The sequence below is a fragment of the Alnus glutinosa genome, chromosome 12 (genome assembly GCF_958979055.1).
Source record: "Alnus glutinosa chromosome 12, dhAlnGlut1.1, whole genome shotgun sequence".
Lineage (NCBI taxonomy): Eukaryota > Viridiplantae > Streptophyta > Magnoliopsida > Fagales > Betulaceae > Alnus > Alnus glutinosa.
The window spans coordinates 12,120,793-12,146,018 of NC_084897.1; the positions used below are offsets into that span (position 1 = coordinate 12,120,793).

Sequence of the window (25,226 nt, forward strand, 5' to 3'; positions counted from 1 at the left end):
CCAGATTCTGGCAGCATTTGCCAAACTCTGATTTTTGCATTTTTGTAATTTTTTCGTGCGAGCCAAACACCGAAAAATATTTTCGACGAAATTATTTTCAAAAAAAAAAAAAAATTTACGATGGAAATCATTTTACGTTAAAACAAAGAGAGCATAAAAAATTAAAAATTTACTTTTTTCCTAAACTGTGCATGCAGTAGTAAAACCAAATGGGTTCTCCCTCAACCAACACTAGAAACAAAATTAATAAACAAATCCCCTCAAATTGAAAGACAAGTGGATCCCAGCTCCTTTTCATCGGAAATCACGCTTAAATTATTACCAAATCATTGCATTCATTTCGCTCTTTCCAGAAAAAGTTCCATTTTGTATGTGGGTCATAGCCATCCTCCATAGCAAAGAAGACAACAATCATATATATATATATATAATGTGAACCAAATAGCATAAAAATTAAGAAAAAATGATATGAACTACTTCGAGGGAGCTTTGACTTCAAGACAGCAAAAAGGTATTTTAAATTTTGATAATATTCGAGCATGACATTTTATTTATTAGGATTATGCTTAAATAGGAGACGGCCAACTAAATTATAAGACATAACCATTATGTTTTACCGTCATTTACATCATACAGAAACTCTAGAGGAATAATAGCTACGACATGTTACAAAGTTAGGTTTAACCATCATTGACTTAGACCCCAACGAAAAACAATACTCACAAATAGCCTATAACTTTACTTGGAATATCTATTTCTTATTAGACTAGACTACAAAATAAATAAAAATGTACTCCTTTTTAGTCTATCTCTAACTTAACTCCCAAAAGAAAAGAAAAAAATTACATCAAAATATATATATATATATATATATAAGGCCCAAAAACTGGTAGATCCTCCTCCTATAGTCATATAGTATAGTCAACAGTGCATGGACATATCATCGATGGATTCGGTGATGCTTGGAAAAAGCATTAGATGCTCATCTTCTTGTTTGATATATATGCATGTATACATACATTAATTGGTTTGAAAGCCTGAGCCTCGTCTCTTCCAATTGGTTTTTTCTTTGCCAACTTTTTATCCTTTCCTTGTTTGTTTTATATTCAATAAAAAACAGAAATGGAAAAGGGACTTTTTTTTCATTCTTTGACCCCAAAAAACGAACTTTTCTCTCGTCTGTCTTCACCCCTCCCTCGTCGCTTTCCAAACCATAAATAGTTTGAAATGCAATAGTGCTCCTTGTTCCTACTCCTCATTGATTTCTCTCTCTCTCTCTCTCTCTCTCTCTCTCTCTCTCTCTCTCTTGCACACATCATTGCATTATAAATAGCTCACAAATTCTGTTGAAACAAGCAATATTCTTGGGAGTACTATTAATTAATTTTTGTATATGTAATCATGGCCATGCCCAAGTTATTCTTGTTCACCATATCACTTTCCCTGCTTTTAAGCTCTAATGGAGTTGTTGAAGCTGCTCCTGAACGCTCTCTCGTCACACAGCTTCCCGGCTTTAATGGCACCTTCCCATCCAAACACTACTCAGGGTATATATATATCTATATATGTCTCCTATTATTTACTCTTAATTATTATTAATTTCTTCATCTGAAGATATATTAATATTATTTGGTGATGTTGAAATTGTAGATATATAAGCATAGGCGAAAGCCCTGCGAAGAATCTGTTCTACTACTTTGTTGTTTCGGAAAGAAACCCTTTGAAGGATCCGGTTGTTTTGTGGCTCAACGGTGGACCCGGCTGCTCTAGCTTCGATGGCTTCGTCTATGAACATGGTATATATATATATATATATATATATGCATCATACTTATCATCATTTGCTCCTTAACCAATATTCTACGCTTAATTACTTGAATTTATCTCAAAATATGGATTTTGTTATTGGGCTTCGTCTTCTTCTTTCTTTGGCTCCCGTGAAAGAGCATGTATGGAGGTGTTGTGGGTTCTATATATATATATATATATATATACACACACACATAACAAGCATGCTTTGTGTGCTTAATTTGAATTGATCGAATCCTTTTGTTATTTCGTTTGTGGAGAGTTTGAGATCTTCAGGCTTCAAGGGAGAAGTGGGAGTGAGGAGATAGACAAAGCTAACTTACAACAACTCTTTACCATTTAATTAATATTTTAATACTTACCCCTTTACGTAAAGAATATAAAGTAAATGGCAAAACATAGTTCGAATTCAAGACTTTTATTTTAATTTATATCAATTACGTGTTTCAAACTCAACACATTTGTTTTAAATTATTACTTATCTCAAATATTTAAATTTGTAAAAAATATTTAATTTAATTATTTAATTATAATATTCTATTACACATATCGTTATATCGTTATCATCTTCATTTGAATGGATGGTATATCTGGCATTGAAAGTGACTCCTTTTGAATGGCAAATTTTGCACCACAAATATGCAAGTTCGATCCAACTTCCTTAATTGACAGGGAAAAGTGGTTGCCTCATAAAACCTAATAATATATTAAGGAGCTAGCAAGCAATAAATTAATTTGCAAAAGAAATTAAGATCGGTAGTGTTAATTAATTAGTGTATATGTTTGCCACTGGGTGTGGGTGTCGACGTCGTGTCTGCTTTGTGCATTCTGATTGATCCCACAAAACCAAAAGCAACTTAGAAATTATGAAATGGCAAACTTTTTATATACTTTATATATTTTTACGGATACAAAATTTTTTTTTATTAATTTTATTCTATTAAAAAAATATGTATTTCTCACATGTTAAAGATATTTTTTTAGAGACTAATTTTTTTAATTAAAAAAATTGTAAAAAATTTCAGTCCAAATTTTATTTATTCATGTGGAGGGCAATAATGTAGTGGTAAAGATAAGTGGTGAATGTTAGTAATATTTAATTAAGATTGATGTGCAATTCCAAAGGCATTTAGTGGTATATATGGGGAGTCATGTCTAACTTGTGCGTGCGGGGACATCTTTTGCATGTGACAAAACTGAAAGTGATCACTTACAAATAATAGAAATTTAACTTTTTTTTTTAACTTTTTTTTTTTATTATTATTATTCTATAACGGGAAATGGGATGGAACAACCACGTAATTAAATTTTAGCTGCTTTAAATTCAAAGTGTCCCTTTATTTAAATGCAGTCCAGCATTCATACATTCATTGTAGGCTCATTAAATTTTACTGGTAAAAGTAGTTAAAAATTACTTCATTTCTTTCTTTTTTTTATGTACCTAGCTATTCAATTTTTTAAAACACTCACAGCCGTCCCGTCATTATTTTAACTATTTACTTTTACAATTCCATTTAAATATTATTTTTCAAATATTTCTTTATTCTTTCTCTAGTAACATTTATATTTTTGAATTAATGTATGTATTTTTCTATTGGTTATATTTCTTAATATTTATCTTATTCTAACCGTCATAGTTTAAACAATTTTTCTTTCCCTAATGGTCATATTTTTTTTAATATGTCTTATCTTAATGATCATATTTTTAAAATTTATCTTTTCGTAACAGTCATTTTTTTAAAATTTGTTTTTTCTTTTTCCTAACGGTCATATGAGAAATAAAAATTAACGTTTGCTTTTTGGGTGTGAAAAAATAAAAAGGAGAAATTTTACTAATTTTTATTCTCTTGGTGAGTAAACCTCGATCACCAAAGTTGGTGAGTACTATTCACTCACCAGACAAAAATCACTATTTTACTAAGGCTATTGGAAAGAGTTTTTTTTTTTTTTTTTTTTTTTGCATTTTTTAGTGATTTGGCTCACCAAAATAGCTAAAAAAACTATTTTTATGAGTCTACTAGAAATGCTTATGAGATTTCCTTACGGAATACTCAAATGCTCGATCTATTTTAATTAATGAGGTATATGCAAAATCCAGTTTTTTATTTTTTCATTTCTTTTCTTTTCTTTATAGAAATTTGGAGATTTTCATTAATTAAGAACAAACATCTTGCTCAGCTTTGTCACCAATTAACATGATCTAAAAACTCAGAAATAGCCGCCTTAGCTAACCTCCATGCCGCTTTAATTTGTTTGCATTCATTTTCATGTACATGTCCTACAGAACATAAATGAAAGCTGTTCATAATAATTTTTTCACCATTCATCAAATGCTCATATTTGCTCCAAACAGCTCCCATCTCTCTGTAATGCATGAACGATCGATCACCAACGCATCCCCCTCCATCGATCATAATATTTAGAAACCCAAATCTCTTCTAAATTTCACCGCCTTCAAGGCTGCCACCGCCTCTGCTACATGCAGAATGATCAGAAATATATATATGGGGCGGGGCGCACATTGATGCTAATACTTCCCCATCACGATCTCTGGCTATTATCCCCGGCCACTCCAATCTTCTTTTTATTTTTATCGACAGCTGCATCGATCCTAGTTTATCTCGATTTTCCCTACTGGCGGTCATTCCCACGCATCTTGTTGGTATAGGTGCTCGATTATTTATTATTTTATTCCTCCTCAAGCTTTTTTCAGCTATTCCTCCACTGAATCTCTTGAACTTCTTACTAGGCTAGAAGGATCGCGACCGTAGCCACTAACTCCAAATCTCCATCATGTAATCTCTCCGGTAACTTCTCTAGAATACTTAGGAAATCATCCTTATGAATACTAGAGCTTTTCTGAATCTTCTTGTTGCATTCTGCCAAGACATCTTTAGATGACGGACAACTCCAAATAATATGGCCAACCGTCTTTGCCTCCAACCCACATATAGGACAGAGTGGATGATCAGGAACAATTCTCCTTTCATAGAGATTTTCTTTTGTTGAGAGTATATTGCTGCATGCCCTCCATAGAAACATCTTCACTACCCATGGACTCGGAATCATCTATATCTCCTTCCACATGCATATTAGTGGTGGTGAGAGTGTTTGAGCAACACCTCCTTTGTCTTGCAAAATTCTTTCTTTGTCCAGATGATAAGCACTCACTGCCATTCTTGAAACCATTCTCCGGCCCACTAATTTATCTTGTTGCCTGTTGGGACAAATAGCCATGTCACAAATGACAAATGCTATTGGCTTCCTCCTCGTTCAATAAGCTCCTTCACTTTTGCCTCTCTATCAAGTATATATCCTTACAGAAGATTGAACAACATATGAAATAGGAGACTGTAACCATCTATTTTCCCATATTTTAACAGATTTCCCGTTCCTCACTCCCTACACTAACCCTTGCTTAATAGAAATTTCCAAATAGTTACAGCTTCACTCAACTCTCTAATTATATATAGTATAGCTTGGTTCACAGACATAATTGAATGTGCAAATATTGATCCACAATATGAAGTCATCTCTTTTCCTTACACTATCTACATTAACCAAGTGTGTTGCTTGAGCCTTGTTACATATATATTGTGCATTCTAGAATAATTCATTTTATTTATCTATTTTCTATTACTTGTACGCTTATTAAGGAAAACCTTATTTATTTGAATTATTTGTGCAGGACCATTTAATTTTGAAGAGGGAAAGCCAAAAGGAAATCTTCCCAGATTGCATCTTAATCCTTATAGCTGGTCCAAGGTTTAGAAAATTAGTTTCTCTCATGATTATCACATTCATTTACCCTTTTTCTTCCTCAATTAATATATATATATGTGTGTGTGTGTGTGTGTGTGTGTGTAGATTACATATTGCTCTTGTGTAAGTAAATATTATATAAATATGTAGGTTTATCAACAATATTGATCATGTCTTAACACCAGATAAATTTGATTTACAATTTTTTTTTTTTTTTTTCTTGTTTGACCCTGATATTAATTATTTTATTTTTACTCTTTTACATCATCTTCTCAGGTTTCGAACATAATTTACTTGGATTCTCCTGCTGGTGTTGGCTTCTCTTACTGGAAAAATTCAAGCGAACACATAACTGGAGACGTGGAAACTGCCTCTGATACACACAGTTTCCTTCTCCAGGTAATTTCGATAATTAGAATAGAATAATAAGCAAGAAGAACGTACGTACGGACAAATCTAATACTCCCTCTTTATATCCCAATTCAAATGTATCTCACTTTCTTTTTGTAATGCCCCGAAATAAGTAATGTTATTTAGTAAACTGTTATACAATCGTCATATAATTTGATGAAGTGGCAATGGGATCAGCCTTTAGATCAGCAATTGAAAAAAAAAAATAATTACTTGATTAGCTGATTTTTATTACCACGTCATCTCAGTTGTATGTTAGTCGTATAGCAATCTATTAAATAGCATGGGGTAATTACCTTTTCCCCCCATTAACTACCGATCATTGTCAACATGCCCCCATGAACTAACACTTCGATCAAAAAAGAGCATCAAACTACCATCTTTTCACATTGTGGCCCCTTCCGTCAGTCTAATTCATGCAAAGACTTAAATGCCCTAACCCAATTTAAAAAATGACCTAAATACCCTCAGCTTAAAAAAAAAAAAAAAAAAAAAAAAAAAAAAAAAAAAAAAATCTAAAGGAAAAGGCTGCCACCCCTTGAGGTAGCCAGGTGGCCTGCAAGCCACCCCCAGAGATGTTTCCGGCCACCCATAGGGTGGCTCGCAACTACCTCGGAACTAGGGGTGGCCGTGCGGCCACCCCAGCTTATCTCTAGGGTGGCTGTGCAACCACCCCAGAGGCCATGGGTGGCCCGCGAGCCACCCCTAAAGGTGGCTCCGGCCACCTCTGGGGTGGTCGCTGCCAGCGAGCCACCCCTAAAGGTGGCTCCGACCACCTCTGGGGTGGCTCACGGCCACCCCAGGTTCTAGGGTGGCCGCGAACCACCCCAGAGGTGGCCCGAGCCACCTCTGGGGGTGGTTCGCACACCACCCCCTTAGGTTTTTTTTTTAAAATAATATATATATATATATATATATATATATATATATATATATAAAAATTAATTTTAATATTTTTTATTAATTACTCTAGATAGCATTTTAGTCTTTAAACTAAAATTAACGGTCAAAAATGGCATATTCCATCCAAATTAACGGGATTCCTTGACGGAATGAGCCAAAGTGTGTAAAAATTGTAGTTTGATGCTCTTTTTTGGTCGAAGTGTCAGTTCATAGGAGCATTTTGACAATGGCTGGTAATTGATAGGAGGAAAAGGTAATTACCCTAAATAGCATTACTCATCCTATATATATATATATATTGTTATGAATAATGCTATTTAGTAGACTATTATACATTTGTCATACAACTTGATGATGTAACAGTAAAAATTAGCTTTTAGATCATATTTGTAAGAAAAAAAAAAACAAATGCTGATTTTTACTAGAATAATACTACATACTAGAATTGTACATGCGAATGCGATTATTACTTATAACTGCATCTGCAACCGCATTATGTGGTTATCACTTTTGGGTAACCACATCCGCCCACCTAGGCGTACGGTTACTAACCGCTATTTACACAATTATTGAAGGTACAACACACTACTAACCGCCTATACAGTACTGAGACATTTTTGTCTATTTTAGTGCTTTGATTCTTCTTTTGATTTATGGCATATTTTAAACAATCTTGAAATTGTTTTTGTGTTTTTTAAAACTTTATTAGTGTTTTAAATGAAATCCATATCTTGATTCCATATTCTAGCTTAAAAATAACAAAGAAAATACAAAATCCCCATGATGGATCCATCCACCTTTAAATAATAAAGATAGCACTTGAAATTTACTTCCAATTGAAACAAACATACAAAGGGTTGTTAAAATGTAAATCTAACAACATTACAAAGGGGTTTTGGTAAGTGTGAGAGGAGAGAAAGAAAAAAACCCTAAACAAAAAATAATACCATATACGAAAATGACGTTGTTTTAGTAAATTTGTTATATAAATATAAAAGTATGTGGATGCTGTTAGCAAACCACTAATCGCATCCGCATGTGATTATGCGGACAACAGTTATATTAGTTGCAGTTAATAACTTTCCACTTGTACAGTTCTAGTACATACTCAACTCTCATCTCATCTTACTTGGTTGATGTGACAATGATTATCAGCTCTTGGATCATCCTTTATAAAAATAAAAAAATAAAAAATAAAAAATAAGGATTGATGGGCACTACCACATCAATCCAGTAGAATAGAAATTGAGTATTTATAATTGTTTTTTTTTCACTGTCATATGATCCTAATTATATAAAAATCGTATAGTATACTAAATTGCATAACTATTTTTTACGAGACCAATATATATATATATATATATATATATATATATATATATATCTTCTTTCTAAATGTGAAAGCACTTACTCTTCTATTTTTTGTACTATCCCCCTTTTCAGAAAACATTAGTTGTGCCACCACTAGTATAAGGTAATTAAAAAAATAGTTTTAGAAAGATATATATATATCTTGTTATTAATAATCGTGTAATTTCAAACGAAGACATATAAACGTGTAACATACTTGACAATCTTGTTTAAAATAATTCAAAGAGTAATACCTGAGTAGGTGACGAACTCTAGTAGTACCGTAGTTACTCATTTGTTTTGACATAAAATAATTTAAAAATATATATATTTTCAAGAAAAATTAGTGATTTTCCATTATTGGAAATGTTTTGTTGTTTGGTCTATCGATACAAAGAATAATTTTTCAAAGTCAATCCAAAATCACTCAAAATTGTGAGATAACTTGAAATATCGCCGCCAATAAATTAAATTAAAATTATTTTTTTTAAAAAAAAAAATAATAATAATAATACACACAAAAACTATGAGATGGGACGGTGATGAGGAGGAATTGGAGTTTTCATTTTGGTGTAGAAGGGAAAGGGGAGTTGTTGGGGTCTGCAACATAGAAGAAATGGGGCTATTGAAGGGGTCATGATGGAGCATAGCAGATAGCGGATGATAGGGAGAGGTGTCTAGTGCCGAGAGGAGGGCCGGTTTTTCCCTCTTTGAGGGTGACGGTGGCCGCAGGGTTGGGGTTGGGATGGGATAGGGGGATGGCAGACGAAAGGTGGAGGGGGTGGTGTCGACGAGGGAAGTAGTTGGGTTCCTCTCCGAGGGTGGTGGTGTTTCGGTTTAGGGAGGAGGGTGGGAGAGAGAGAGAGATATAGCTTCATAAAATAACTTATATGATAAATTTGTTGTTGACGCATAAATTATTTTTTATTGACGAATATTTTCTTTCTGAATCAAATATAAAAAATGAAAAAATAAAAAAATGAAAAATAATTAAATCACCTTTTGAGTAGAGAGGCAATTGATGGGTGATTGAGATTTTAGTGTTTTGCAAGCAGTGGTTTGGGCAATTTCCAGAGTTCCTTCCCAATCCATTTTATATATCAGGGGAGTCTTACGCGGGAATTTATGTGCCCACTCTTGCTTCCCAAGTAGTAAAAGGTATTAACTCTGCTCTTTTCTTCATTATTTCTTCTCATAATACATATTTAATTATGAGTAGTATTAATTTTAAAATTTTAATTATAAATTCTTCTTTCAGGAATTAAAAATGGCGCAAAGCCCCTTCTCAATTTCAAGGTGTTTCTTCACTTTTGGCATTTCGATTTTTAAAGACTAATAATAGGCTAAATTTGGGTTTTTTCTTTTTTCTTTTTTGAAAAAAAATTAAATAATATAGGGTTACATGGTGGGGAACGGAGTGACAGATCAAAGATTTGATGGTAATGCTCTTGTACCATTTGCACACGGAATGGGGCTTATCTCAGACAATATCTTTGAGGTGGGTGATAATTAAATAATTAACATGCATTAAGTTGTTTAAATCTTTGTTCTTGTGTCCATTGTGAATCTTAGCCAATTAAAAATGTTACAATTATTAAAATATCCCCTTTTCTAATTATTAAAACCCAATATTATGACAATATATAATGTACTCTTTCTCATTCCTTAAAACCCAATGATTTTTGCAGAAAGTCGAAGTTGCTTGTAAAGGAAACTACTATGACTCTGAAGAGACTGCTTGCTATCAAAGCCTTGAACTAGTTTATGAGGTGAGATGGTTTTCAACTAATTAAACTAACTTGGAAATTTTTAAAGGACAGAGTTTTCCTCTATCCAAACTCGGTTCCGCAAAATTTTCTCCAAGCTAATTTATAAAATGATATAGTCACATGACTCACGTGGCCCTTGAACTTAGAATTTCCTCTATCAAAAAAGCGTGTTTCTCACATGCTAAGGAACACATGCAATTTTATAGATTGTGTTGAGAAATTTTCTCCAGCCCAATTTAAAAAAAAAAAAAACTGTGTCCATTTCTTAATGCATATAGCATATCATTCACTACCCATTTAAGATTGAGTAATGCTAGAGACTATCTGACAATGCTGACATTACAAGAACCAATTATTGGTTGAAATTGCCACGTAAGCATTGTAAGATTGAGTAATGTAATTTTGTAGCAATACTCTTGAAGATATACTTTTTTTGAGGGATAGAAAAAGTGAAATAATGAAGTTTGAAATGGTACGGAAAAGAAATAATACTAGTTGGATTAATAATTGGGGGTTTTGTAAACTGTATAGGCTCTTGATGGGCTAAACATTTACGACATCCTTGAGCCTTGCTACCACGGCATGGAAACAGAGGAAAAGGCAGCCAAAGGTGGAAACACCAGTAGCTTACCGGAAAGCTTCCAACAACTGGGGGCGACTGAGAGGCCTCTAGGCGTCAGAAAAAGAATGTTTGGGCGTGCTTGGCCTATGAGGGCACCTGTCAGAGATGGCATTGTTCCTTTATGGCCTCAAATTGCTGAAAAAATCGCCGTTCCTTGCGTAGTATGTTATCTTTTTCTTTTCTTTTTTACACGTTTTTGGTTGTTTTAGGGAATTAAGCATGCATCTTTAGTGATGGATAATCTTTGCAAGTGTAGAACGACGAAGTGGCAACTTTATGGCTGAACCAGGAAGCAGTTAGGAAAGCAATTCATGCGAAGCCGGTATCGTAATTAAATATTAAATTGTTTGGTACCATTCTGTTCGGGATTGCGTTGACAAATAAAGCTTTTATCTATAGAAAAAATCTCGTTTTCAAGCTTCTCCAAAACACAGTTTTGGGCTTTTTTTAATGTTTTTTAAGCTTTTTACCAAACGGACTCATTTTTGCTTGGCACAGCTTTAGTTGAAAGAAACCGGAGAGGAGCCGATTCCTTATAATAGGAGGGTAGAATTGTCAATTCTACCCTCGTGTTATAAGGAACCAGCTCCTCTCCAGTTTTTTAGGTACTAAAAGCACTTTTTCTTTTTATCTATTTTAAGAAAAGAAAAGAAACAATCATTTTTTAAACTCCTTAACGCAATCCCAAACAAGGTCATAGTATTCCAAACTGATGAAACAAAAACATTGACAGGAAAGTGTGACGGGTCCTTGGGAGTTATGCACTAAAAGAATAATCTATCGTCATGATGCTGGAAGTATGATCCCTTACCATCAAAATTTAACCCTTCAAGGATATCGAGCACTTATTTTCAGGTAAAAAACTCTTGGATACAATCCACCGCTACTTGAACAAAAGAAAATGGCTTTAATTGGAATAATGGAATTACATGCCATAAATTTCCAATATGGGTTCAATTTTGTATTACTTTTGAAATTGATAGAGCTTCATGAATACTTTATTTTCTCCGAGCAAGCGACGCTTATGATTGGTTAATTTGCATGCAGCGGAGACCATGATATGTGCGTACCATTTACCGGGACACAAGCATGGACTGCATCACTCCGATATAAAATTTTGGATGAATGGAGGTCTTGGATCAGTAACGCCCAAGTTGCTGGGTAAAATTCACAGCTTTCACTTTGTTTGTTTCGACATAAAATTTAAGTTTTAATTTGGATGCATTTTTGTTGCAGATACTTACAACGCTACGAGAATGATCTCACCTTTCTCACAGTCAAGGTTTGTACAGAAGGACTATGTTTTGTGTGAATCATAAAATCAAAAGAAAAATAAATAAATGTTTACTTTTTATTTAATAAATAACACATTCAAAATTAGTGACCTTTATTAGTTTGTATGGTGTAGGGTGCAGGGCACACGGTCCCGGAATACAAGCCACAAGAGGCACTGGAGTTCTATAGCCGTTGGTTGGAAGGGAAACCAATCTGATTGTAAAATAAATAGAGCTTTATTGCTTGAATTAATTGGATTTCTATTTCTTATATATGAATGGCACCTTCATTTAATCATACAAAACAGAAATGACTAAAGGAGTTGTGTAGAGACGAAATGATTAAGGCTCAGACATAAGATGGTTTCTAAGAAACGTTTTCTCTATTTATCGATATTTAGTACGACCGAAAATTGTGGTTAAACTTAAAACATTTTCAATTGACCTAAAAAAACCTTCTTCAATTTCTATCAAATGATTTTCTTTTTTTTTTTCTTTTTTTTTAAAACAGTAAACTATTTTTCGAGTTTGAGCTTTTCATTTTTACACATGTTCTTTCTCACAATTCATTCTCAGTTGCCGGCGACCGCCGGAACTGATTTTCCGTACAAGCCAAATGCTAAAAAATGTTTTCTGCTGAAATTAATTTCCTGAAAAATGAATTTGCTGAAAATGTATTCCAACAGAAAACAAACGAAGCCTAAGCCGAAATTAGAAGGCAGGCGATGTGGTAGGAAGGCCTGGTTTTTGGCTACAAAAGATATGGACAAACTTATGGTCTAGAAAGCTTCAAAAAGTCATAATGGTAGGCCACCAGCTCCTTGGATCTCTTTTCTATCTCAAAATTGGCAACTTGAAAAGTGGGGGGTATTTGGTCAAGTAATTTAAACCACAAAAAAAATAAAATAAAAAATCCAGTCCATATCTGAACACGACCAAAGAAAATCAAACACCAAGACCACTCAAGTTGCACTTAGAAAGTGGATGCTTTTATCTATCAAAAAAAAAAAAAAAAAAAAAGAAAGTGGATGCTTTATTATCACAAAATTATTATCCACATTACAATTACCAACAAATCACACATCAAATTTCAGAAAAAAAAAAAAAAAAAAAAAAAAAAAAAAAAATTGACGGAGAGCTGGATTTTACAAAAATTCCAATTCCACCCACTAGAGAGAGAGAAAAGCAATTTCCCCAGAATCCCTAATATAGCCGGGCCACCTCCTCGGTTCGAATGAATTTAACATTAGTGATGGCCCAGCAAATCTTTTTCCTTTTCTGTAGAAATTTAAAAACTAAACAGAAACAAGGAAAAAGAAAAATAGAATAAAATTAATTATGTATTTCAAAGACAAAGAGGTAACAAACCTTTCATCATTTCCTTGCCTTCTTGTCTTCCTTTCCAGGCACAAACCTAGGCAGATTCAACAACGTGTTTACACGGGACACTCCTTCTAGAGCAGACCAGTCTTTTCCCACGTCGCTATGCATTTCCTCCTCCCCTAAGGCACCTCCATTGCTTCCTTCTTGCAGATTCTCATTGCCGGTTCGGACGGTTCCTGAACGGTCCAAAGTGGTTGGGCTAGAGAGATCTTTCTCACTGCAAGCATCCACCTGCTCCACTGATGTAGGCTGCTCTTTTAACGTGGCATTAGATGCGGTATACGAGCTGTTCGTGTCAAGAAAGAGGCAAACTACAGCACAATCATCGACTTTGGATGTTGGATATTTATATCTCCAAGCTCGAACTGCTGACTCAACCAGGAACCGAGCTGCAGAGGAACGTGCTGGGGCTGACACTACAATGTCTACCACCTCTTTGTTTGATAGCACATCCCAAATCTGCCAAAAAATCAAAGCAGACTTTTTATTTGAAACTATAAATAGATAACAGAAGGCAGGAAAAAAAAAAAAAAAAAAACTAATCCACTTAATAAAGAAAATGCTAAAAGGATTGTAGTTGGCTCTCCTACCCCATCTGTAGCCATGACAATAAATTCATCCTTCTCTGTGATGCGTCGATAGGATATATCAGGAACAGAGATCAGACCAAAATCCTTTAGGCAGAAATCTCCAAAAGCACGTGCCATGGCAAGGCCAGGGGAGTCATTGTTTGGCAGCCAGACTCGAGCAACCTCAGGTTCATCATGAAGAGCAAAAACACGCCCTTTACACTTCCGGATTCTCTCCGCTTCCGCTGTGAAAGGAAATAAGAGTAAAGAAAAACTTGAGCAAGAAATTGACAACAAGAAAAAAGCAGATAAACCAACATCAAACTAAAAGAAGCAACAAAGACTAAAATTGATCCCTATATTCTTTCCTCTGTATTTCCTGTTCAAGGTTCAAGGTAAATGAAAACAGTCAACCTATATATCAACGAAAGTCAACTATCTCAAAAAAGCTAATGGACAAACAATAAATATGCAAGCCACTTATCGTAATATCCAAAACCAACATATTCTATTTACCAAGGAGTTTCTTCAGTTCATTGACACAATGTCATCATCCAAGCCTAATGCCAAATGTTTGTCTCATGCCAAACAACCACACAATATCGCTGCACCAAATCAACCTAAAATAAGCGTATCCTACTAATAATATGAGCTTTTATATTTTCTCCCAGAGTTCCAACCCCGACCTTTAAGGCCATTCCCGTCTGATTCATATATTTAGTTTACACCGTTAGGTCCATTACAGAACTCATTGGTGCAGTCATGGGTGTCTTATGCATGTCTCTTCGGTCAACACCCATCAGGGCAAATGTTAAATTCTATCTAACTCTTCCACAGATTTGACCTTCACAATCTTACAACATGGTCCTCAACATCCTGAACTATGATTAACACATTCTACTTTGCCCACTACTTTGGAACAGTTTAATGCTTTGCACTTTTATGACATGCCACTATGCCAGGATATTTCTGCTACTAAAGCACTGCTATTCTCTATATAGAAAAAAAAAAAAAAAAAAAAAAAGAGGAAATTGATGACAAGAAGAGAGGAACTCAAATAAAAACCTGTTTTAACCCTAAGACACTCATAATATAAGCTTTGAAACCATGTAAGGACATCTTGGCCTGACTTCTGCTACTAAGGCAGTTCTCACTTCAATCATGTTGCACTTTGGCCCCACACATGAAAAGCTCTTACATTGCCAAAACCAAAAATTACTCTAAAGACAGCAACTTGACCGTTCCTCGGAGGCTGCATTATCAATCAACAAACAACAAAGAAAGGATAAACAAATCTGTGTTGGTAAAGTTTGGACAAGTTCTACGGCAGGTTTCTTCGAAATGATAAGGGCCATAAGGCTACCAAATGAGGCCTTTATCTTACTGTGCAGTCAGGGGGTTTGCACACCAAAAAGTATTTCAAATTTTCTTTTTCATCGTCACAAATGGGTGAAAGGTGACCTCAAGACACCAAGTCCTTATATTTCTCAAGGCATGAGGCAGCATAAAGGTGCTCACCTGAATGGAGCCAATTTCTAAACATGGTACACAAATTATGAACTCCAATTGTAACTTAAAAGTAATGAAGTCCAGAATAATTCAATTGTTTTCCCAAAAAGTGAACTTTATTTATAACTTATTATTGTCCTACAAAATTTGCGATTTCTTTCTTACTTTCTTTCTCTCTTCAAGTTCTCTCTCTCTACACTTGTTTTCTGTAAATTCCTCTCTTTTTTTGTATTGTGCTAACATTCATTTAAGGAATCCTTTTTGTGCGAAGCTTGGCATTCTGTGTGGCAAGACTGCCTTGGTTTGTGCCAATTCTTATTGCCTTTTGTTTTAAGTTTGATTGTTTTTTTTTATAAGTAAAGTTTGATTGTTATAAGCTTTAATTGCTAAAGAATCACTGGTTGAAGGGATTTGGTTTCATATTGGTCAAACTTGTGAGCTTATGGTCTATGGCTTTGTGAATGGTTGGGGTCTGTGGGTTTGTGAAGATTGAAAGGGTTTAATTTGGGATTTGCTATTGCATGTTAGACATGGTAAAAAAGCGGTATCTGCAATAGATCTTACTATATGGATTTGCTCTTTTATGCTACATGCCCTTTTTAGCTTTTTAGTATTTTTGTGATTAAAAAATTGGTAAAGTGGTGGAGAACTTTTCGTGCTTCAACCCCGAAACAGTTACAAAAAGTAACTTTTGTGAATGGTAGGTTGAAAGCTTTGAGAATTGAATTCCAATTTCGATTATTGTTTTACAAAATGAAATGAAGATAAGATTGGATATTTTGCTACATGTTATTGCTATAGAGAGGTAAAAGAAATAATTGAGGTGTTTTTTACTGAAATAAAAGAATTTCATAATAAAAAAGAAAACAGAATTTTTTTGAGCTAAATCACTTGATTTAAATTTGATACATAGTAAAAAGGAAGAACAATTGGGCTATAAAGTACATGTTGAGAAACCTACCATTAAGAGTTAAAAGGAAAAGTCTTTGAGAGAGAGAGAACAATTACCATGGGAATTGATTCAAATTAGAACTAGGAAAGTGGGTTTTTTTTTCAAAAAAAAAAAAAACAACTAAAATCTAAAAATCCCTTGACAGAGGGAGATGCATGTTAGAGAGAGAGAGAGAGAGAGAGAGAGAGAGAGAGAGAGAGAAGGAAACAAAAAGAGCAATGAGATTTTTTTTTAAAAAAAAAAAGAAAAAAAAAAAAGAGAAAGTTAAGAGCATGGGGGCAAGAGACATACCTGGAATGGTCCAAAGAAAAGCACGAACAGGAAAAAGGAAGAAGGTTTTCAGTTCTAACATTTTTATCTTTCTGCTTAGTTGACGAGATTTTCACTCAACCAACTTTCCATGATTCAAGTGCCCCAGAGCTTTTTCTTTATTACTTACACAAAACAAAGTAGCCAACCGGACAAAAGTGTTCTATTCAATTGTAAACATAGTTTCTTCAGGGACTGCTAGTTCCATCTATAAAATAGGGAATTTTACTAAGGCACTCCCGTAGGCCCTTAAGGCAGGTGCCTCACCAAAGGCGCCTTGGTAGGACCTCACTTCCCCTGAGCACTACGCTCGCCTTTGACAACACTGCGCCCCCCCCCCCCCCCCCCCCCCCCCCCCCCTCTCTCGCTCTTCCGCTCCAACTTCTCTTTTTTTCCCTTTCTCCACAAGAAAAAGAATGAAAATCCAGGGTCAAAATCTGGCTTCTACAATCTATATAGCTCTAGATTACAATGATAAATGAGAGAGTAACCCAAAAAGAAACCGTAAATCAAGATAAACTTCAGTGTCTAAAATATATATCAGATATTTCAAGGGTATTACCACAAAGAACATGATCGTGTACAAGTGTTGGATCAAATGTAGTAGTAGAGAAGAACTTTATTGAGAGAGAGAGAGAGAGAGAGAGACCTGGAAGATTTGGTTTGAGATCCACAGTCAACTGAACTGAAATTAGGTAATTATCTTTGTCTCTCGTACCCAAAACTGCTCTGGAGTCCCCAACATTTCCAATGACAAGATCCCTACCCTGAAAAGCAGCCAATGCGTTCATGAGCATGAAGGATATGTCACAAAATACCAATATGAAAATAAGTTTCCAATGGTTATGAGAGAGAAACCTGCTTAACCAGAGTTACTGCTGTTGTGCCACTACAGAAGCAATCAATAGCAGGATGGAATCTCAGTTCCCTGTCCACGACTCTAAACGCCTTCAGAAATGACTCTTTGAGAATCTGAAAGATCTCAGGATGCTTATCTGCTTCCTCAAGATCAATGGAGGCCCTGGATTCTTCATCCGCAGATATGAAGGGAGTATCTTCTGAGTTCATGCTTCCAGCTGTATTAAGGCTGATCTCTTTGAGAACATCCTCACTGGTTATGTTTACTTCCCAGTGGGCACTCAGTCTCAGGGGTAGTGAATCTCTCACTCTCTTTGCAACCATGTGACCATAGGGACCATGGCCATCAAAAACACCACAGAAAATTGTGTCTGTTCTAGAACCAAAATTCTGAAACCCACAGTTCAAGAAAATTTGGTGAAAGATAATCCAGCGAGCAAATTGAGATATTAATACTGCTACTAATTTACGATACAAAGAAAGAAACGTGACATAAAATATAACATAGCTAGTTCTACAGGATACTCTTAATCTGTAGGATAACAACAAACAAGATCAAGAGGTACAGAGGACAATAGACAGCAGTGGCCATAGCAGTAATATTACGAGCCCAATAATGAAGATTATGAAGATGCGGATGTTTCAATTCATCCAATTTTTAAAAAGATTGAGTTTGATAAATTAAGAAAATTTTTGCAAGCTTAATCGAGAAAACAAAATACAGATTGTAATGCTTCCAGTTTCAAAGTGAGTCTCAAGTACGTATCCAATCAGATAAGTACCAAAATGTGTTTCCTTTCTAATAGACACATTATGGCAAATAGTAGCTCAATAGATAATAAGAAATAAGCCGAAAGGATACAGTAGTAAAAATAAAAAATAAAAACTAAAAAGAAGGATGAAATCATCTGATTTCTGACATATATTGCAAATTTCATACATGCATTTTTTTTTATTATTACCTTTTTTATAATTTGCAAACTCCATACATACATGTTCAACTCAAAAGAGTCTTAATGCCCAGGGCCGCCTAAAAAGTCGACACATGAAATGAGCAAAGTAGCTTTTTTTTTCGTTTTTCATTACTAATAAATTTCACTATAGCAACCTTGAATTATATGAAATGAAGGTGAGCCAAATCTTTTGTTCCTCATACACACTCAAGATGGCAAATGCGAACTAAAAAAAAAGAGTTCAATTCGCCAGCATAGAAGTGTCAAGTGTGGTTTAGTGAGGCAACTGAAAGATTGGATAATATCCGGGAAGAAAAACTAGAGAAACTGCAGATAAACGTGCTGCTTTTTCTTGAAGACTAGAACTATAAAGCAGAATTCCACTAGCTGAATACATCTCTGTACAGCGTAAAGGGAAACTATGAGGATAAGATAAGAATTGAGAAGATGCACAAATATATTGATATAAGATTAATAAATCAGCTAAATACCATCAAAGCTACAGACAATTACACTACAATTTAATTGGCTAGAAAAGTATATTCATTTCTTCAAGAACTGAAGCAGTTTAGTTATAGTTTGTTTGCCATGCTAGTCAAGAAACAAAACAAAGAAATTTAAATATTCCTAAACAACAAAAATTTTGCCCAAAAAAAAATATCTGTAGCATGTGAAGATGAGGAAGACCTCACCTCCCAAACAATCATGGCATCCTGGTTGGTCCCCTTCTTGCCTTGTTGGGTAAACAAAGACGCCGCTTCACTTGACCCATTCAAGAACATCCTCCCCGGAATCCTATGCAGCGGTTCATCCCTCCGATACTCAAAGGAAGAATTCCGTGAGCCATGCCTTTTCTTCGAGTTCTTTCGCTTCCTGAACCCCACCGAGGGGGACAGCGGCGAACCAGGCATAGGGCTCCTGCTTTCTGCAGACAAGCAGGACCCCATTCTGAGGGCCCTGACTATGCTTAATATGCACTCCAGAGGAGCCAAACAATCGCACCCCCTATTCTCAATTGATGGATCCGTCAGAAACCCCTTGGTGAAATCCTACAAACCTTTCCAATTTCACAGCCTCGACTGAATATAAATCCACCGACTCACCGCTTAACCTCTTAAATCACAATTCTTCAGCAAATCGAATACAACCCTTTTGAATTCACAGCCTAATGATGAGATTAACACGCTGAGTCGCCCTTTTTTTTCTCTTGAATCACAATCTACCGGCGTCTTGGCACAGACCCTTCAGAACTCACAGCCTAATTATCATACCAATCCGCAAATTCACCCTTAAAAGCTCCCCGGGTGTGCACCCAAATCCACAAAACAGAATTCAGCAATAATCAAAATCGGAATTCAATTCTCAAAGCTTTCAACCTACCATTCACAAAAGGTACTTTTTGTAACTGTTTCCAGGTTGAAGCACGAAAAATTGCCCACCACCTTTTTACCAATCTTTTAATCAAAAATATGACTAAAAAGTTGAAATGGGCGTGTAGTAAGATCTATTGCAGATACCACTTTTTCCCATGTCTAAAACATGCAATAACAAATCTCCAAAACAAACCCCTTCAATCTTCACAACGACATCGACTAGAATCCCACAATTTTGACCAATATGAAACCAAAACACTTCAGTCAGTGATTCTTTGTCAGATCAAGCTTAAAACAATCGAACTTAAAGCAAAAACCAATCAAAATTGTCCTTGCCACAAAGAATGCCAACAAAAAGAGAGCCACAGAGTTCACAGCTTCGCACAAAAAGGCTACCTTAATGAACGTTAGCACAGCACAAAAAATGGGTAAAGAGAGAAATTCACAGAAAGCAAGTGTAGAGAGAAAGAGAAGTTGTAGAGAGGCAGAGTAGGATACGAAAAAAGAGAAGAAAGAAAGAAATCACAACCTCCCACAAGAAGAAAGATCGCACAAAACCCGCTCTTCAAAACGTGACCTTCAGAAACTCAGAGAGAGAGAGACAGAGAGCGAGTTTCTTTGTCCTTGAGAGAGAGAGAGAGAGAGAGAGAGAGATGGATTAGAGAGACATGAAGGAGGGATGAGACCGTGTCTGTCACTTTCAGAAATAAGAGGGTTAGGATAAATTGGTAAAAGAGTAAAAAATAATAATTAATAATGGAGTGGAAATAGCAATTTTATGTTTTTACTTATTTACTTATTCTGTTGTTTTGTTGTTTTTTAATGAGAAAAATTATGAACACTTTTGGAATTGGTAGTTGGTTGACTTAGTTGAGAATTGAGATTCCCTTTTTCCGATTCCTGGGCTTCTTTTTCTCCTCAGCTTTTGATGTTTTTCACCAAGAGAAATTAGTTTTCACCAACTCCCTTTTGTTCTTTACTTTGAGAAAAATATATTTACTTTTGATGAGGTAAAAAAAATTACACCCTAGTTGTCTCAATTTTTTTTTTTCATAAAATAATTTAAAATTAAATCTGCACCGTGTAAAAAACTAAGCACGTATGCTAAAGTTTTTTTTTTTACCGATACAAATTCAAAAAAATAAAAAATGAAAACACTTTCTACAATGTCTGCTTTTAAAAATAGCTTTTAGAGTGCATTTGATATCTGCTTTTTTCAAGAAGAATCAATTCTGCTATTTGCTTTTGTGACTTTTTTTTAATTTGTAGAATGAAAAACCATTTCAATCAATTGTGAAATTAGGGATCTTCTTATAAAGTTAAAATATATAAGTGAATTAAAAGCATAAGAAAGTATTTTATTTTTCCTTTCACTATTTTTTTTTTCCTTTTCACTATTTTTCTTGTTATGAACATTTGATGTACACCCTGTTCTATTTTGGATGTTTTGGTGGGATTTGAATGACAGTTGGTGCAAAAGAAAACCTACCAAACAACACTCATCAACTCAAACTTTTTCTGTGGAATGCCAAAAATTTCTCAAAGACATCTAAGTTATAGTGTCTTCAATGACAATTAATGCAACTAGGATTTCTTTTCTTTAAAGTTGGTGCATTATATTTATTAATTTAAATAATATTAATGTTAAAACTTTTTTAAAAAATAAATAATAAATAATGTAATATCAGTTATATCATTAAATACATCAACTTTAAATTATTATCGGGAAATGGATAGGATCATTGTCCTCTCATCAAGTCTTCATAAACTATTTTATCGTTCAAATTACATTTTATAGTATTTAACGGTGTATATGGTGCCGCATCATTTAAAAATTTTAAATGACTTCCCAACGTATCCAACATGTTCATTGTTATATACTGTGAATTCTAATCTGAACCATAAATAGGAGATGAGTTGGTTAAGATTTTATTTCAGAGATCTAACAGCAGGGACGGATCTAAGGGGGGGCTGGCAAGGGCCATGGCCCCCCCTCAATTCCAAAAAACAACAAAAAAAATATTAGGTTAAAAAAAATTATAAGGAAAAAAAATAAAATTTAGCCTACTGGCCCCTACCAATAATTTTTTTTTGGCCTTTGGCTCCTGTCCATAAGAGTTTCTGGCTCCGTCCTAGTCTAACGGTATAATGCTATATGATAAAAAGATATAATCTTTCGGCACCCCAAAATTCAACTCTCGACTACATTTTCTATGTGACAAGGTGGTCGCCTAGCTTTAGGATTTTTTTTTTCTTAAAAAAAAAAAAATAAAAAAAAAAATGTAAAAATAAAAGTAAAAGTTGTCACATAGATAAAGGTAGTCAAGAGTTGTGTCTTGAGGTTGCAATATATCATATCTTTATGATTAATGTGTTGTTATGTTATTTATTGACATCAAGCATACCATTCGATAAAAAAATAAATTCTTGACTCCCATTTCCATGGGCAACGGGTTCAAACAATGAAAAAAAAAAAGGATTAAATACCTTTTTGCCCCTTGCGGTTTAAAACTTTTATTTTTTACCCCCTCAGTTTTCCTTTTTTTCATATGTGGTACCTATGCTATGGAAAAAGATGGAGATGGTACCTCCGTCCACTTTTCTGTCCAAAACTGACGAATTTTCACATCAGCGACACATGGCTGCAAAATTTTTTTTTTTAATTATTTTGAGGCTTTTTTTTAAAAAATAAAAATAAATAAAAAAATATAGGTGTGGTTTAGCCGGCCCTTTGAGTCACAGCCCTAATTTTTTTTTTTTAAAAAAAAAAGCGTGTATATATATATATGGTAGTTACGTGTCGCAATTTTAATAGTGCCATATGTCGTTGGCGTGAAAATCTATCAGTTTTGGACTAAGGTACCATCTCCGTCTTTTCTCATAGCACATGTATGACTTATAAAAAAAAAAAAAAATTGATGGAACAAAAAATAAAAAAAAATTAAACCATAGTTGGTGTAAGGTATTTAACAAAAAAAAAAAAAATCTTATCTTTTGACTTATGTAATAGATTTTTCAATCATTTTGTGATCAGAATGACCACACGAGACAAAGCAGGAAAAAATAAATAAATAAATAAACGATTATAGTTGTTCTACGTGTCCTAGCTATTGGGTCTCCAATTTTTTCTTTTCTCCTAGTGGTGGAGTACAAGGATGCTTGAATGGAATGAAATTATTTTGTGGTAAGATTCTTTTTAAAATTTAACGGTCAATATCATATTATGCTATTTAAAATTTTAAATGACACTAAATATTATCATGTAGTATTATGTACACTGTTAAATTTATTAATAAAGTCTTACTTATAAAATGATTCATTTCTATTTCACTTGAAATAAAGAGGATCATATTCCTACTTTGGGAGGAAACATGATCCTTTCCATTTTAATTAAAATGGAGATGAGTCATTACTCGGTTAAAATTTTATCTTATTGCATCTAACGATATAAATAATGTCACGTTAGTAAAAAAAAAATTAAATGATGGGGCAATATATTCACCACATTACATCATGTACATGACCTTTAAATCAGTGAAATTAAATCTTGACCATAAAATGAAAAGAATCATTGCCCTCGCTGATGTGATTATGATTTGATGAGAAGTCTTGATCGAACTAACTCACACCCACAAGAATTAATGTTAGAAATATTAACGTAACGGAATAAAAATTATGGTACCTCTCATGTACCAAAACAGGATCCGATTAGACTTGTTCCACGTGTCCTAGCTCTTGAGTCTCCAATGTTTTCTTTTCTTTTGAGATTTGATTCATGTACTACACCGTCACAACAAGTGCATAACACCCTCTCACATGAGGGTGGGCCCTATAAATTGGATCCCACCTTCATGTGAGGGAGTGTTGTGCACTTATTATGTTGGTGTTGTAAATCTAACATTTTCCTTAGAAGTAATACCCTCAAAAGCCTACGATCTAAGTGCACTAAAAAATATACACAACGAAAAAGAGACGCTCTACAATTTTCTCATGCCTCAAACCCATTCAATGGGAGACAAGAAAACACCGGGCATTACTCCATACGGCTGTTACTAGTCATTGCAACTAATAGCTATCAAATGACCAGGCATTACACCTGGCTTCATGTAACCGATGAATCCTCATGTGGGAGCCTTCGGTTAATAAGAATTATTGTATTAAATAAATATAGATTTATACTAGAAGCTGTTAAAATTTTTTTTTAAAAAAATACAAAAATATTGGGATTGGACTTTGATATGGGAGTGAATTTAGTGCACACATTTTTAATTTAAACAATTTAACCCATGTATATTCCATTTATAACAAAAACATTTAGTAAAATGAGATGTACATGATTTTTCAGTCCATTGGTAATAAGAGTGAAATAACATTGTTCATATCCCTCATCTTCCTAATTTACATTAAAAAATAATAATTCATTTTTCTAAGGTCTGAATCTCACTTGGCCGACTATACCACTGTCATCGCCTGCTACTTCCAATGATACATAAATTCCAATTTTTTTCATTCTGGCATTCTTGTCATCCATGTGATGGGAGTACTTCATACTTCATTAGGACAGAAGGATTAAATAAATAAATAAGTAAACAGTATTACGATATTTTTAAACAGGTAGATCCATTGATTTAAAAAAAAAAAAAAAAAAAAAACTCGTTTTGTTAATATTTTAGCCAAATGCAAATAGAAGAAGTACAAGTTATCAGACTACTTGATACAAGACAAGCTAAATGTTAGTGACCTTCAAGGCACAAGGCCTAGTTTATTTTCAAGCTATCAAACGAGAAATTCATTTCATGATTAATATTTTAGTTTCAGATTTAGTGATGTATATAATGTTACCTTATTTAGAACTTTTAAATAACGTAATAACATATTCACGGTTGGAAATTATCCTACTCAAAGTCGAATCGGGGTAGTAATCTTAATCCATGACTAATAAAAACCCTTTAAAGATTCTGGTCTGCAGTCCACCTCCCAATTGAATTTGGATAGGATCGACTTTCAGACCAAATTAAACTTTAGGTACTTATAGTTTAAAGTGGGAGTAAAAAATCTAATTCAGGTTTGACTCTATCTCATTGCCTATAAATATGCTCATACCCCAGGTAGCAGTTTATTGTCTTATTTTGCGACTTTCCATTCAAATACATGTCTTCTGTAATTCCGAGTATTGTAAAAATTAATAACCATTGGTTTTAAGAGAAAAGACATAAGTTTGAATAAAATAAGTATTATCTTTTAAATTCTTTATTATTGGAAGCCAAAACTTAGTCTTTGATGAGACTAGTGCTGGAAGGTTTTGTAAAAAAAAAAAAAAAATTGCTTACTTTTATTAACAAGTTAGTATGTAGCATTTCATAACTATGTAAGAGCAGAGAACAAGAAAGTGAGAAAATCCTAAGGCAAATCCAGAGTGA

At 34.2% G+C, this 25,226-nt stretch overlaps 2 protein-coding genes across 2 annotated transcripts; one reads left to right on the plus strand and one right to left on the minus strand.

The window, feature by feature from the left end:
* Nucleotides 1-1,266: 1,266 nt before the first annotated feature.
* Nucleotides 1,267-12,219, plus strand: LOC133851586 (serine carboxypeptidase-like 20). Its single transcript, XM_062288060.1, has 14 exons — nt 1,267-1,547; nt 1,651-1,796; nt 5,498-5,574; nt 5,848-5,970; nt 9,291-9,393; nt 9,494-9,531; nt 9,632-9,733; nt 9,924-10,004; nt 10,536-10,787; nt 10,883-10,948; nt 11,360-11,481; nt 11,674-11,787; nt 11,863-11,908; nt 12,035-12,219. The coding sequence occupies exons 1-14, from the start codon at nt 1,402-1,404 to the stop codon at nt 12,116-12,118; spliced, it is 1,500 nt and encodes a 499-aa protein (XP_062144044.1). The 5' UTR covers nt 1,267-1,401; the 3' UTR covers nt 12,119-12,219.
* A 696-nt stretch (nt 12,220-12,915) lies between these two features.
* Nucleotides 12,916-20,481, minus strand: LOC133851587 (probable protein phosphatase 2C 33). The gene is made up of 5 exons (XM_062288061.1): nt 19,126-20,481; nt 17,481-17,870; nt 17,272-17,389; nt 13,874-14,097; nt 12,916-13,742 (listed from the first exon to the last, which is right to left on the minus strand). Exons 1-5 carry the CDS (start codon nt 19,378-19,380, stop codon nt 13,275-13,277), a joined length of 1,455 nt encoding a protein of 484 aa, XP_062144045.1. The 5' UTR covers nt 19,381-20,481; the 3' UTR covers nt 12,916-13,274.
* Nucleotides 20,482-25,226: the final 4,745 nt, after the last annotated feature.

Excerpts from the sequence above, each read along its gene's own strand:
- LOC133851586 (XM_062288060.1), top strand. The coding sequence starts at position 1,402 with ATGGCCATGCCCAAGTTATTCTTGTTCACCATATCACTTTCCCTGCTT. Across the intron at positions 9,394-9,493 it reads TGCTTCCCAAGTAGTAAAAG|GAATTAAAAATGGCGCAAAG; the intron begins GTATTAACTCTG and ends TTCTTCTTTCAG. Across the intron at positions 11,909-12,034 it reads TCACCTTTCTCACAGTCAAG|GGTGCAGGGCACACGGTCCC; the intron begins GTTTGTACAGAA and ends TGTATGGTGTAG.
- LOC133851587 (XM_062288061.1), bottom strand. The coding sequence starts at position 19,380 with ATGGGGTCCTGCTTGTCTGCAGAAAGCAGGAGCCCTATGCCTGGTTCG. Across the intron at positions 17,871-19,125 it reads ATGCCATGATTGTTTGGGAG|AATTTTGGTTCTAGAACAGA; the intron begins GTGAGGTCTTCC and ends TGTGGGTTTCAG. Across the intron at positions 13,743-13,873 it reads TTGTCATGGCTACAGATGGG|ATTTGGGATGTGCTATCAAA; the intron begins GTAGGAGAGCCA and ends ATTTTTTGGCAG.